Here is a 16230-nt window from a genome sequence, read left to right on the forward strand (position 1 = left end):
TTCTCATGTGCCAGCTGCCTGCATGAGTGCATTGAGAAGTTACTTTAAAACTTTTAAGTGGTATATAAATAGTCCCTATGGGATTTTTTAGACTAACAGTCCAATTTAAATTAGATTTGTGTTTCCAAATCATTTAAACGCATTAAAAATTTCACTCAACTTACAACCATTTGATTTTAAGTAAGAAACAGTTCTTTTGAAAATACGTTACTGCATTGAATGATTAGTTTTGCTTTGGCCAAAACAAATTTTCAAAAAACAGTGGTAGGTGATGGTGTTACTGAGAGTATCTGCTAGTATGAATGCTTGGTAACACTTTGGTGTTTATCAAAGCATGAAATACACCTGCATTTTTGTAAATGCTATTGAAATAAATGTTTACGTTTCTAAATAAGTTATTTATAATGTTAGTGTATGGTGACTATTTAAGGGTATAATTTCTTCATTGAAAATTGCACAGAGTTCGTTTCTTATTGGGTGGACGTCATGGAGAGTTTAAATTTCTGCCTCCTGCTGGCTATGCTCCCTGTTATGAAGCATTGCTTCCAAAAGAGAAGATGAAACTGGAACCAGTGAAAGAATATAAGAGAGATTCTGATGGAGTGAGGGATTTGCTGGGTACAACACAATTCCTCTCCCAAGCTTCCTTTATCCCTTGTCCAATAGACACCAGTCAGGTATGTTAAGTATGTAATAATGGGATTGTGAAATATGTCTTAACAAAATTTAAACTGACAGTATAAAAACTAAGCTAGCTTGTCCCCTTTCTTAGCAGTTCATCGTTTGTGTGTTGTGGTGTATTTTACTGTATTATATTATCTTGGATCTGCAAGGTGTGGTAACTGGAACATTTTCTTATTTGTGGAATTGTTACGCTCTTTTCTTAGGTTGCTCTTCCTTTTCATCTTGAAAAGATCAGGGACAAACTAGCTGAAAATATCCATGAACTGTGGGGAATGAATAAAATAGAACTGGGCTGGACGTATGGCAAGGTATGTTTTGAATGACCAATCTGGGTACAGTCACCTATATTAGGTTAAGTCTCCTACCAGAAAACCTGGACTTGGAAGTTGAACAGAGTATTTAATGGTGGTCTACAAATTACTAATAATAGATGAACACGTAAGCTAGAAGGAGACAGGATGTTAACTAGTGAATAGAAGGCAAATTTGGAATATAAATAAGGTACATACTTTAGCACTGTAAGTAATTAACCATTTGAAAAAATATCTTAATTGAGAAACATGCTAGCTATACCAAGATGGTATTCTACTGAAGATCATACCAGCAGTGAGTAACCTCTCAACTAACTCTTTGGTTACTCTGGTGTTGGGGATCAAAGAGATAATAAGCAAAAAGTCCATTGTGGAAATTTGCTTCTGTTGTTAAAATGGAGACAGGGTTTTGGAGACTTTTGTAAACATTCAAATTCCTCAAAGCTCAGGTTTTTTATTTAATTAGTTACAGTTGAAACTTATCATTATAATGATTCCTTACAATGTGGTATAACCTAACAACTTGAAGAGAGTAAGGCCATCTGGCCAACATTATTTAGATGCATAGGACAAGGCGTTCCCTACCCAATGGATGTCACCAAATGAAAAACAGTTAGAAGGATAGGCCAAGAATATTATATTAAATTCACAATTATATTAAAATTGATAACTTCCCCTAGTAATATAAAATTCTAAAGACTGTATTCTGCCTTGGATTTAGGTTATTTCATCTTGCTTCTTTTCAAATTCAGATTTACTGGGGTAGTCCTCCATGTACCCATCACAACTGTATCCTACCTCAAAAGAATGTTGTTCTTTCTCTTATCTTCTGCTGTTTTTACTTACAGACTTGATTTACCTTTTTCTTCAAGAACTCTATTATACTATCTGCTAAAATGTCATTGTTATTCTGAACTTTACTAACCTTTTTAATGTTTTTGAGCTTTGGCAATTGAAAAATGTTTTTGTATGTGAAATGTCATGACTCTTAGTTGCCATCAGGATAGAAACACTTGGCATAGAGTGAAGGAGCTTGTTTAATTAAGAGTCAGATAAGTATTCAAAGACTTATGTCCATATCAGAAAAAGAATGTTCTGCTTTGTTATTTCAGTAGAATTTGGAAAACATTACCAAATGATTCTTTCAAGTTTTTGAATCAGAATGTGTACAACAGATAAGATTGTGCTCTACTGAGCATATATTGCTCAGGCATTCAGAAGAAATGTTCATTGATTTTACAGGCTTGCTTTCTTGTGTTTCCGGTATTTATGCAGAACACATGAAATAGCAATATTTTTTCTGATTTTGTTGGTTATGGAGGAATACTTACAGTGTGCATTATAAATGAATCATGGGAAAGTTCATTTATATAATGATGAGTAACTCACTGAGCGAAGATAAATGGTATTATTCACAATGTCTTCATTACTGCAGAGAATTAACTGATTTTTTTACTCTGATTCTGGCTTGAATCTGGTATCAGGAAAGTACTCTTTTCTGTTGCTTTGTTACAGATACGGGATGATAATAAAAGGCATCATCCTTGTCTTGTGGAGTTCTCAAAATTACCTGAGACAGAGAAGAATTATAATCTACAAATGTCAACTGAAACCCTCAAGTGAGCTTTAAATTTAAAAGAAAATAACGTTTATTTTTTTTATTTTTATTCAAGCACTTCCTACTGTTGTAAGATATAAAAACATTAGAATATCTTATTCAAAGTGTGTTCTGCCAACTTTGCTAGAAGTTCCAGGAACACATTCAGAGCGATTTAGAAAAATCTGTCTCTACAGAGATATGAAGAAGAAAACAACATCAAATCCTGTTTATTTTAATAAAGTGACATAACTTTCAAGCTGCAGATTTGTACCTATTTAGACTTTGAAGGTTTTATTTATTATTTTTTGTAAGTTAAAATATTTGGGGTTTGAAATTCCGTTATACTGAATGACTTCCCTGGCTTTTAAATATCATTAGTTCTGCATATTTATACTAAAACCAAAAGAAATTTATAAAATGGGTGAGCACTATAATGTTGTGTTTCACAACTGCCTTTTTTTTTATGTTGGCAGAACCCTTTTGGCCCTTGGATGTCACATTGTTCATGCTCATCCAGCAGCTGAGGAAGATCTTAAAAAAGTCAAACTTCCTAAAAAGTATGTAGCTTATGATAACTGTTATATATTATTTGTAACTATAGTATATTAATTAAACAAAAATATTGTAAGCTAATTTAAAAAATACTTGATATGAATCCCACACCTGATACGGACTTACAGGGCACATGGTTGGTTCGTTACCTTGCCTGTGATGATAGTTGACTGTGAATACTGCTGCATTACATCACCTTCTGGAGTGATTCAGAGGCACAAATAGTTACATACAGATATAATTGCATGTGGTTTAAGTGTTACATGATCCTAGAATAGATACTCCAAAGTTAAAAGCAACATTTCAGTGGTTTTCTATCGCATAGCAGAGAACAGTATGTGTAATATATGCCAGTAAATTGATCTACTTGAAAGAGGGTATACCATTTTCCCATAACTCCTGTTCCGATTTGCACCTCTCCGTCCCTCCCCTCCAAGAAAAGGTTTGTGCAACATACACACATTTCCAGAGACATCATCAATGCATTTCTTAAGAGAAAAAAATAGAAAATGGCTGTTTTTATGATGTTGCACATTTCTAGGAAATGTACATATGTAGATTATTGCATAAAATACAATAGGGTTTTTCCTTTAATTTTTATTTGGTAGCTAAACTATGGCAGTCAGGGACCTAAAACAGTTGCATGATCTTTTTTATTTAGACATCTTTAAGTCATGTAGTAATCACCCCAAAAGTGGCGAAGATTAATCAAGTATTATATACGTATTTTAGCCTTGTCTGTGGGTATTCTGTAGTCCTCCTGGGACAGATTAAAGCCCTTTCCTGCAACAAAACCTGAAGACAGAAACAGTGATTTGGATATTTGCCATTTCACATCAGTTTATCAACCCACAAGATGTCTTTTTTCCTGAAACAGCTTTATCCATGAGAAACAAAGTTAGGTTTTGAAGAGAGCAGTAAAATAAAATAGTTTTATGATATGGGAGATGGTAATCTTGATCCAGTTGATGGCATTAATTAAAAAAAGGAAAAAAGAACCTTTCCTAAGGTTCATGCTGCAGGCAGTCTATCATAATACTGTTTTGATACTATTGTCTTGAATAACAGAACAAATAAACCTTAGTTTCTGACTCTTGTTAAAATATCTACTGCCTACATGAATCATCCTAACAAATGGAAATCATCTGATTTGAGCAAGACAGAGTCTGCATTATGTATAAAACAGCAGAGTAGTCCATTATACTATGTGGAAGGGTTGGAGAGGGTAATACCTGCAACTAAAAAACTGCTAAACTTATTCAATGAAAAAGTGGAAAGAACAATAGTTAAAATGTGTTTTCTTATGTTGGAAAAATGGTAACACAATCTTTACAGACTAGTGTATTAAAAATACTATATTTAATAATGCATAAATAATGCATAAAAATAATTTAATAAGAAGTCATCGTGCAGATCTTTAAAGCACAAATTACTTGAAAGGTTTATATGACAAATATATATTAAAAAAAAGAGGACTCATTTAATAACAATTTGGGTTTTTTGTAGCTATTATTTAGGGATGCACATACAGATCTGGGTCACATTTAGATAGGGTGCAAGTAGGTGGAAAATGAGACTCTCTGCTTAAATACAATTTATATCCTAGTCAATGACCAAATGCAGTGCAGGATTTTTGCAAAGAAATGGGAGAGTAGGAGATGGAAAAGTGGAGAGAGAAAGTGAACCCCATCCTATGAATGCCACATAGAAAAGTTTAAATACCATCAATGGTGTATCTTGACTCTCTCTTTTCCTTTGTTGACTTACAGTTACATGATGTCAAATGGATATAAACCTGCCCCTCTTGATCTTTCTGAAGTGAAATTGTTACCTTCTCAAGAACTTCTAGTTGACAAACTAGCAGAAAATGCACATAATGTCTGGGCAAAAGACAGAATAAAGCAAGGATGGACCTATGGCATTCAGCAGGTAACTTTAGACGCATTTGGAACAAGTAAAGAACATGAGCTTTTGTTTTCTAGAACATCAGTTGGGAGTGTTAAATAAGAGGATAAATACTGAATGTTGTGTAATATCTGGGAAAGTTCGAGGTGGTGGGGAGCAGGGAAAGAAGCCTTGCCCATGCAGGTCTGAGTAGATTGTCAGACCTGCATGTCTGTAGCTGCAGGATGTATGAGAATATATTTCCATACTTGTGTCTCATTCTTGTCTTCAGGTTTTTAATACTGTTAACAATGGGGCTTGCATTCAGAGAACTGTTCTTCATCAATATTGTTTCTTTCCTGTAATCTTAACGTTATTTCAGAATACACTCTGTCTCATTACGTAAAATCTTCGTGATGTTTAAACACAGTTTTCTTCTTGTTCTTTTTTATAACCCCTCTTAGGATCTTAAGAACAAACGTAATCCTCGGCTAGTGCCATATGCATTATTAGATGAACGTACTAAAAAATCAAACAGAGATAGCCTCCGTGAAGCTGTTAGAACATTTGCGGGCTATGGTTATAGTATTGAGCCACCTGACCAAGAGATAGGTATGTACTCTTAATAAGAATCATGGCCTTTTTTCCCCTCGGTGCTGGGAAAAAAACATAAAACACTGAAATAGATATGGAAAACATAAGATATGAATTAATAGTAGTGTATCTTTGCAGTGGACTTTAATGAAAGCTGCAAATATACTTTGTAAATGACTTATATATTACTTAGATGTATTTTTTTTTAAGATTGGTTGTAGTTAATGATATGATAATTCTAATATCTGTGATTTTTAGATTGGAGAAAATCTGGATTGTTTATGGACATACTGGTTTTCATTTGGAAATAGTGAAAGAAAGAAAATAATGTGGTATTAAATAATTTAATTTTTTTTACATGGTATGCAGATTAGGTTTGACTACTTCAAGTCAAACTCAGTTTTTAAGAAGTAGTCAAAGACATGCTCAAAGTTCAATAATTTTTCTTGTATTGAAATCAGGAGCAGAAATTTGTTTAGAAGTTTTTCTTCATATTTGCTATACCACTGTAGTTTCTTGACAAAAATCCAAACCAAAACAAAACTTATTTGATAATTTTTCTAAAATGTTCTAAATGTATTGACTTGTGTAGGAAGGTATTTTGTTATATTGTACTACTGCATTATTGCATTGGACTGTATTGCATGTAGTAATCTTACACTTTCGAGGTTTCTTCTAGTCAGTTTTGTGCTTGGAGCTCTGCATTGAGTGATACTTCAAAATATTCTGATTTTAAATAGCAGATAATCGCTCATCCTGCATAGAATTAGATGTGCTAGCCTCTGTATGCTGATTACTGTTCCTCCTTTTTTAATATTTACTTCTTAAACATGTGATGGTAGATAATGGCTGTTTTCAGAGATAGAAAATACTGGGGCTGGATGAAAAGCTAAACAGTGGCATTTATAGTTTCATCTAATTGTAAAAGTTGGGGTTTTTTTCTCTGTTTATTTTTACAGCTGACCAAACAGTGGAAAAAGTCAGCATTGACAAGATACGATTTTTCAGAGTAGAACAGTCTTACGCAGTGAAGTCTGGAAAGTGGTACTTTGAATTTGAAGCCGTGACAGGTGGAGATATGCGTGTTGGCTGGGCCAGGCCAGGCTGTCGACCTGACATAGAGTTGGGAGCTGATGACCAAGCATTTGTATTTGAAGGAAGCAAAGTCAGTACATCTTGATCTTTTCTGACCTATGAAGAGGCTAGGCAGAGAACTACAGTATAGGTTTCCTCTGTATATATATGATTCATATAAAGATATCCCTGAGCTCTCTTTCACACTGGGATAGTATCTGCATTTCAGTTCTTATCATTGTAATTACCCTAACAAAGGTGTGTTGGTATATATCTATCTTCCTAGGTTATACCCAACTTAGTAAAGAAGCCTGCTGTAAGCATGAACAAAATACAGCATTCACTTCCTTTTTTCTTTTTTTTTTAATAAGTGGTGTTTCACAAAAATAAAACAAAGTTTCTTTGATGACTGGAAAAGAGAACCACAGTTCTGTTTTCCCTTTTCTATCTTTTCTGCTTTCTGTACATTCGTTCTTCTCAAACTTAACTCCTAAAGGACCAGAAGGATGATAATTACACTGCATGTGAGAAGTGGAATCCAGTGAACAGTGGTTATCATCCAGGTTCTAAATTGCTCTTTGCGTATTACTGAAGTTAGGGTGCCTTAGTTTCTCTGTGTGAAATAACTAAGATAATAATTAAATTAATTACCTGAAAGCCATAATCAATACTGTTTGCAAATTATTTTGAGATCCTGGAAGGTGAAACATTTGTTTATTTTACTTTCTTTATTTTGTGTTTTATGGTTTAATTTTAGCATGCTGTTCATTTACTTGTTCTTTTGTTTAGGGCCAGCGTTGGCATCAAGGCAGTGGATTCTTTGGACGAAGCTGGCAACCAGGAGACGTGGTTGGTTGTATGATAAACTTGGATGACAAATCAATTATCTTTACACTGAATGGAGAGTTGCTTATAACCAGTAAAGGTTCAGAACTTGCGTTTGCTGACTTCGGAATAGAAAGTGGTAATTTTCTTTTTATAGTTATATGGTTATGAGAAGACAAAACAAAAACCAGAAAAACTAGTCTCTCGTAATGCTTAGTGAACTGAGAAATTAGAGTTATTACAGTTGCTGATGAGTGATTCCGCACCTCCCCCCCCCCCCCCCCCCCGTTAATTCTTGAACTGACTTGTACTCTTGATTTTGAACTTCTTACACCTTAATGCTAAGGAATATCACCCCATCAATTTTGTACTTCCTGTTGACCTTATTGTTTTGGTTCTCAGTTTCCCCAGCTGCTAATCTGTTCCTGTCTAGTATTTCCATCAGTGCTCTTACGTCGTATTTCACTGATGTGAGCCTTCAGACTGTGCCACACATTAACTTCATAAAAATTTATTTTAAGAGCACTTATATGGCACAAGTTGATTTTTTTTTTTTTTCCTTTAACCACAAGTAGATATTAATGGGATTTCAGCAACCGGAATGGGTGAATTTTCTTCGAGCCTTTCTAGGATTACTCGCAGGACTGAACTTCAGTGTTAAGAAGAAGTGGTAATAATAAGCACCTTGAAAAATTCCGGAAAGCTTAAAATGTAGTCTCTGTTTATCTCACTGGGGCGTCCACCTATTATATTTTTGTCTGTGAAGGACAAAATGAGTACTATGGGGTGAGAGGCTGCACCAAAAGAACAAATCTTTGCAACATAAATTGAGTATGGTTTGTAATTTTTCTCTGTCCTATTCATAGCATATCTGAATTTCTCCTTTTTCTGGGCTATTTTTCTTCTTCTGTTTTTGGTCTTTGCTTTTGTGAACAGTAGTATCCACATGACTGTATTGAAGGAGACAGGGAATATTTTCAAACTGTTTTGTTTCCTTTTTTAATTGACATTTTCTTTGGAAGTAGATCTCCTCCAACCACTAGTAGCTTCATGCCCTTTAGTAATTGCCAGAAGACTTTGCTCACTGTTCCTCTTTGGTCTGACCATTGATACAGTTTTTCTAATGGTAGAGAATGAGAGACTGCCTTAAGAGAGCTTTTCCGAAGGCTTAAAGATGACGTGTAGGAGAGAAAATTTCTCCTTTAGAGGCTGAACTGTTGGCTTTTCCCTGAAGTTGCTCCAAGTTATGTTTCTTGAGAGATGGAGAAATAATACAACAGCCTTTCATCCCTGTCTATTGGCTGCTACAGGTATATGAAGACCAAAAAAGTTTGGTCATAAAAAATGCCAGCATTAAAGAAGTGTGGATTTGTCTATCATGAATGATGGAGGGATGAAGGTTGGCAACAAATTTATAGCAACTGATGACAAACTAAATTTAAAGATGTATTGAGATACCTGAACCTCATCTCAAAGTCCTTTTGAAAATTCAGTGCCCTCAGAGAGCATACTTAACATTTTTTAGTAACTTTGACCTAGCCAAGGTTGCCTTCCAGTGTCCAAGTCATTGTATAAAGGCATGTTTATTAGTCTAAAAATGATGAAAATAACTGATTCTTCTAACAAATGAATAACTGACTTGAACAAATCTTGGTTTTTCAAATCTGATTGTCCACAAAACTACCTCTTGACTTGACATTTTTTTGTTTGTTTTTCACACAAATCTACTATCACTTACTAATAACAATTGTTAAACTGGTTTAATGTTTAAATAAATGGGATAGTGTGTGTAATGTCCATTCATTGCCTAAGTTCTCAGGGTTATTGGTAGCAATTATATTGAACTTAGACATCAGCATTTAAGGTGGCTTTAAGTGCTTGCTACTGTCATCACTTCATGTGCATTACTTGTAGAAGCTAAAGTTTAGTTGATATTAGATGGATCCAGAATAGAATGCTTGTGTTCTCCAAATAAATTACTGTGGGTTTTTTTGTTGTTGTTGTTGTATCGTTTTCTTAGGTTTTGTTCCAATTTGTGCACTGGGTCTATCTCAGATTGGTCGTATGAACCTTGGAATGGATGCCAGTACATTCAAGTATTACACAATGTGTGGCCTTCAAGAAGGTTTTGAACCTTTTGCTGTCAACATGAACCGAGATGTTGCTATGTGGTTTAGTAAACGCTTACCAACATTTGTCAATGTGCCAAAAAATCATCCTCACATTGAGGTAACATTACATGTTAGGGAGACAACTGTTTATCAACTGTTTGTTTAGCAAGCTGAGACATTAAACCCTTACTAATACTTACTGTCATCAGATAGTTTGTCATATAAATCTATTAAGTCACTCTTAGATAATTCTAGATGATCTTGTCTATCTCCAACTTCATTTATGATAGTATTACCATTCATATGGATATACCTATCTGTTCTATTATATGTCTTACTAATTTATGTTGTTTTGCTTAGCTACTTGAACCATGTCAGTTGTGATTTCTTTTTTATATTCTATCTTACATTCTCTTTCATTTTTTTAAAACTTCTCTACTATACATTTTTCTTAAATATCTAAAAATTGTTCAGCTGAATTCAGCATCACTTAAGGTAATGGAAGGGTGAGCTAAACAGAGACTGATTTAATCCGCTTCATTAATCTGAGGGACATTTAAGTGTACCTGTGGTGTTGCTGAATGATATCTGTTTCATTCATTCTTATGATGTACCAGTCATAGAAATTCCACAACTCCCTAACTAATCTACTCTAGAGCAGAATAATATATCCTATGTTTTGTATAAAATATTCCATATTAATATATTCTATAATTATATGTTTGAATTCTTGATCAGTTTTTTTTCTATAATCCCTAGGCCATTTACATTAACTTAGGTGTTTAGATGATTATTCCCTAATACTTGTCTTTGAACATTTCCTTCTTAAACAAAACACACTTCACTAAATTCCAACTGAATGGATCTCAGCACTTCTTTTCAGTTTATCAGGATAATTTCAACTGTATTTCTGTCTTTAAAAGTTTTTGAAATGTTCCTATCACTGAGTTTAAAAGCATACTCACTTTTTCAGCACAAGGGAAAATAATAATATCAGACTCAGACTTTGTAATGATCATCTGAAGGATTCTAATTGATATTTCTTCTTGTTGTGGTAGAAAACTACTGATTCTTGTGAAGCAATTTTTCAATTACTTGTGCACTCAGAGTGAATTAATTTAATAAAATCTATACTTTTGTTTTTGAAAATGCTGTATGGAACAACTTGAAAATATTTACTGTAGTCAGGATATGCTGAATCTGTTGCTTCCCTCACTCTTCAGGCTAGATTCCCTGTCAGAGAAGAAAGTTGCATAGTTTTGAAATTAATTAATTTTGAAAAATTTAAGTTGACTCTTTCAGTTGTCTCATCCTCTAGTTGCTTAATGAGAGTTTTCAGCATTTTTCTTGGAGTAGTATTATTTTAAAATTATTTCTGTTGGTTTTAGATATGGAGAATTGATGGAACCATTGACAGTCCTCCTCGGTTAAAAGTAACTCACAAAACATTTGGCACACAGAATAGCAATTCAGACATGATATATTGTCGTTTGAGTATGCCCATTGAGTTCCGCTCATCATTCAACTTTGGCGTGGGTGTGGAAAATGCCTCATCTGATGTTTTCCAAAAACGGTTAGACTTGGTTTTAGTTATCCTATTTCATGCTCTCAATGTAAATGTAATATGTTCTGTTATTCTTTATTACTGTACACTCAAGATTTCATACTTGTTTTTGCACTAAGCACACACTAGCATAGGATGCATGTTACTGAGATTTTTTTGTTCTTGATGGTTTTAATAAACATGTAACACAACTTTGCTGCAGAATGCCATATCCAGACAAGAGAGAAATGTTTCTGAAGAGGTGCATCACAAGGTTTATAGTTATTCATTGCTAAGCAGCTGTCATCCTTTCAAAATTATTGGGATTTACAAAGCTCTTCAGCCAGGCTGGAAAACCAGCTCAGAATCTTTTGCTCAGAATCATCAACATTATTGTTCAATAGCTCGTTGTTATTGGAACAGTGACTAATCCATGCAAAGAAAAAAAGATTGTGAGGCAGATTTTTAAAGGTACCAGCTACTACAGAGTTCAACACTTTCCAGCACTGCCTTCATCTTTAGTTAATTACTGTAAATCTATCTCTTCCCCCTCCTCTGCCTTAACTGCAATCAATTATTTTGGGTGTATATTTGTATCCTGTAAAGTCCTTGCATACTTAATTTACTCATGCATACTTAGTACCCAGCAAACATGAGTTAGCTTGTAAGTACACTTAGTTTAATAATGAGTACTTTTTTTACTACTTTTTTTTTAAGAAGTAATTTACTGATGTTCCTTTATCTTTAGAAAGCACAGCCAAGAAATTGCTGCTCCTTCTACTACGGTAAGAAATATGTTGAGATGCTTAGTTCTTCTTACTTTTTGAAGTAGATTTAGTCGTGGCAGCATGTTCATTAGAAATTGATCTGTTGAAAGAAGCCTCTTTTATCATTTGCTATGATATAACACTATGTATAAATAATAATGCCCAGACCTGCATGACCTGGGGCATAAACCTCACTATCTTAAACCACTAGTCTGTTGTTTTAATTTATGAGCATTTTAAATTACTTACGAAGAGAATGTGAATTACTATTATTAAAGTTTGATATATAGGAGGTTTTTTAATCACTATTTGAGTATTCCTTGATAAAATAATTTCGATTTCTATTACTAATATGTTCTTTTCCTCTTTTCAGTATTTTTATTCACTACGGATATTTGCTGGCCAAGACCCATCCTCTGTCTGGGTTGGCTGGGTAACACCAGACTATCATTTTTACAGTGAGAATTTTGACCTAAATAAAAATTGTACAGTGACAGTTACTTTAGGTGATGAGAGAGGCAGGGTTCATGAAAGGTATGGTTTTATTTATCACTTACTAAAGATTGTATTTTAATACAGTTGTTCAAAGCGAATTATTCACAAGCTTGATGATACTTTAAACCTTAATTTAAACTAATAAGAAAATTGATTATTGAGTAAGAGTGTTCTATGCTCATTTATATATGAATGTGTTTTACAAAGACTTGTTAAAGTGAGTATATTTATCATTAATGTTCTGTTTGAAAGAATGTTTTGTGATGCTTCTTTCTTTTAACATCCATATTTGGTCACTGTGGATGAACCTGTTATTTCTTTTAATGTGTCTTACATAAGCACACAGAAGTATGTGGAATTGTTTCATAATTATAAAAAAGAAAAAAATAAAGGTGCAGTTAGCCTGATCCCTTACCCACGATACTTACATTATTCAAAATGGGGGGTTGTTGATGAGAATAAAAAACTAATAGCAGCACAGGCACCTTTGAGGATCTCTTACTATTTCTCCATTGAAAAGTACATCTTCACTGAATACTTGGTCAAGTTCAGTATGACCTATGATTTTACTTTTTTTTTGTTCTTGCTGTTCTTTCAGTGTGAAGCGCAGCAATTGCTATATGGTTTGGGGAGGAGATGTAATTGCTAATTCTCAGAGATCAGGTCGCAGTAACGTTGATTTAGAAATTGGATGCTTTGTTGACCTGGCTACTGGAATGTTGTCATTCACAGCCAATGGAAAAGAGCTTGGCACTTGTTATCAGGTATTATCAGATTTTCAGGAAGCTATCTAGTAAGCTGGTCGTTTTGATGCTATTATAAAATTGTTTTTCTTGTTCAGAAATCTAACTGAACACTAGTTGTGTGACAGTAACATGTTTTCCTATATTATTCTGCTTTATCCCTCTTTTTTTCTCTCTCTCTTTTGTAAGACTACATTTTTTACAACTTCTTACATTTGTTTCAAATGTTGAGGAAAGACTATTGGTAGATATGTTCAGAAAAATATTTTTTTACCTCTCAATTCTTGTGGTTCAGAATCTTGATTTGTAACTTTAATTACTCTTTAAAATATTTTTTGTCAACTGAATCTGTTATATGATATAGGGGAAATAATTTTTTAAATTAGCATAAGGTCACAATTAGACTTTAGATATAGTAATTTTTGGTATGGATTGAGAAAACAAATTTAGTTTATTTTTACTGGGGTTATGACCTTCAAACAAGATTAGAAATTACAAATTCAATTATTATTACTAGGAAATATTTATCTTTGGTCAGAGGCTGAGTTATATCATCTCAGTCAGTTACTTTCAGGCTTTAATGAAATAAAAGATGCGTTTTATTAGGAGTGTCTTTCAGTCCAGGATACCTTTTGTTTCTGGATTTGGATTTATGTTTTTTTTCCTTATCGTAAAGATTAGAATGTACATACCTGTCCCTACATTATTTTGTCTCTCCCAATAGTCATAGTTCTGAAAAAACTTTATTCTGCGTACAGATTTTTCAGTATACGGTATTATTTTACATTTTGTTTAAGTTATATTGTGTTTTGGAGCTGTTTTCTCATCTAAAATAATATGGATTTTTTTATTGCTTTTTTGTTACTCTCAGTTTATTGTTTTGCAATTTTTGATTGTTTGTTATCCTCAAAGTTAGGAGTTGCACTCCTTCACAGCACGAGTAATGTAATTGTTCTTAGCATGTATAATGTATGTTCATAGTACACAAAAGATGCAATCGTGTGATTAAAATATTTACTTGAACTCCTGAAACCTTGTATTGATTGTATAGGTGTACCTTTTTTCAGCCACCTGGAGCACTGAAATCTTTTTAATAATATACTATTCTATAAGTCTCTTTATAGTTCTTTTTTTCATGGCAGTAGTGGTGGGTGATCTTGTAGAAAATTCTTCAGAATAAACTGGTACTACTACTCTGTGATATGTACTTTTAGTCCAGCTATAATGGGGAGATGAAGATAATGTAGCTGTCAAAAAAATCCCAGCCAGACACTTTAAGACTGCAGCACTGTGATTCAGTGTCATTCACTGTGGTTTTATAAGACTGGGAAAAATGCTAAGCCTGGAAATAAAGGGATCTTTGAGATGTTTAAAAAAATTGCATTCTTCTACTTTTGGAGTATGGATCAGAAATTCACTAATCTTAATAAGAAATAAAGATTTACACTATCCTGATCAAATGATGCGCTCTCACCCTCTTCTTACCCCCCCTGGTTCCTTCTCTCTTAGAAATTTGGTTTTGAGCTTGTTTGGTAGTGAATTATTTTGTCCAGCGTAACATGTAAAAGAACTCTAGATGTGTGGTGGTCTAAAAAGTTGTATTCTACCCTCAGTCTGTGTTGGGGGTGCTTTTCCTAGAGCAAGAGCCAAAGTATGTAGCTGTAAAGTGGCTGGATTTTTAAGCAGCTGCTCTAGAATGAGGTGTTGGATTTGGATATCACACAGAATCACTAAGGTTGGAAAAGACCTGTAAGATCATCAAGTCCAACCATCAACTAACACCACCATGCCCATTAAACCATGTCCCACAATGCCTCGTCCACATGTTCCTTGAACACCTCCAGGGATGGTGACTCCACCACTTCCCTGGGAAGTTAACATCCCTGGGATGTTAAGAAGAATCAACATGCAGTGTTACCAAAGTTCTTGTTATAAGTGTTGAGAGCACATTAAGGTAGCAGATGCATGTGCTTGAAAGTTAGGTGGGCCTATAAAGATAACTCAGCAAACGCTTTACTATATTAGAGGTAAACTACAGGTAGACACTAGTCAACGCTTTAGTACAGTGTCTGCAGTTATTTGATAATGAATTGTAAGCTATACAGTATTTATTTTATATTGTACCATATTCTGGGAGGAGATTCTTGTTGCTTTTTTGATTTTTAAAATTTTTTAATCTTATTTCTCTTCTAGGTTGAACCAAACACAAAGCTTTTTCCAGCAACTTTTGTACAGCCTACGAGCACTAACTTGGTTCAGTTTGAACTTGGTAAATTAAAGGTACAAAATATTTTCTATAAAGGTGCACTTTTAAATCTGTTTATTTCCATGGAAGTTCCTGTTCAGTTAAATTTGTTTAGGAAGATTGAATCTATGGTGTGACTTTTTATTTGACTTCTGCATTTACTTCTGTAAATGTAATTATTATATGAAGTTAATAGTTCTACAAATCTAAACTGCATTTGTCAAAATAAACTAAAGTTATTGGGGGAGAATACTCTTAATGTTGGGGTTTTTTAATGGAATTTGTTTATTGCAATAATATATATTTCTGTGAGTTCTTTGCTATCAATAAATTATAATTCCTTTTGGTATTATTGGTTTATTATTTATAATTAGATGTTACAAAAATAATTTTAATACATTTATTTATTTCAGAATACCATGCCTTTATCAGCAGCAATTTTTAAAAGTGAAGAAAGAAATCCTGTTCCTCAGTGTCCCCCTCGCCTTGATGTGCAAACAATTACACCTGTTCTATGGAGCAGGATGCCAAACAGCTTTCTAAAAGTAGAAACTGAGCGTGTCAGTGAACGTCATGGCTGGGTTGTACAGTGTTTGGAACCTCTGCAGATGATGGCACTTCACATCCCGGAAGAAAACAGGTACATTTGGAAGGAACTACAGTGACTTGAGGTGGACAAAATGTATTGAAAGCTGATACTTTCATATTGGTTAAACCTGCCTTGGAGAATATTTACACTAGAGTTGTTTAGAATTTCTGATCCTATCTGCTATAATATCATATTCACGAAATTTAAGTTAGA

The 16230-nt window shown here is 33.9% G+C and overlaps 1 protein-coding gene across 1 annotated transcript in view; it reads left to right on the plus strand.

Annotated features, from left to right (window-relative positions):
• The window catches only part of RYR3 (ryanodine receptor 3), a 239895-nt gene that overhangs the window by 105549 nt on the left and 118116 nt on the right, over positions 1-16230 (plus strand). The window contains exons 21-35 of the mRNA XM_059819553.1: positions 461-677; positions 888-992; positions 2511-2614; positions 3069-3152; positions 4917-5076; positions 5496-5643; positions 6585-6790; positions 7489-7663; positions 9545-9753; positions 11024-11208; positions 11927-11963; positions 12319-12479; positions 13039-13204; positions 15377-15463; positions 15842-16068. Of these exons, the coding sequence (XP_059675536.1) occupies positions 461-677; positions 888-992; positions 2511-2614; positions 3069-3152; positions 4917-5076; positions 5496-5643; positions 6585-6790; positions 7489-7663; positions 9545-9753; positions 11024-11208; positions 11927-11963; positions 12319-12479; positions 13039-13204; positions 15377-15463; positions 15842-16068 (2271 nt within the window). The remainder of the gene's footprint in view (positions 1-460; positions 678-887; positions 993-2510; positions 2615-3068; positions 3153-4916; positions 5077-5495; positions 5644-6584; positions 6791-7488; positions 7664-9544; positions 9754-11023; positions 11209-11926; positions 11964-12318; positions 12480-13038; positions 13205-15376; positions 15464-15841; positions 16069-16230) is intronic.

Source organism: Gavia stellata, chromosome 7, assembly GCF_030936135.1.
Source record: "Gavia stellata isolate bGavSte3 chromosome 7, bGavSte3.hap2, whole genome shotgun sequence".
NCBI lineage: Eukaryota > Metazoa > Chordata > Aves > Gaviiformes > Gaviidae > Gavia > Gavia stellata.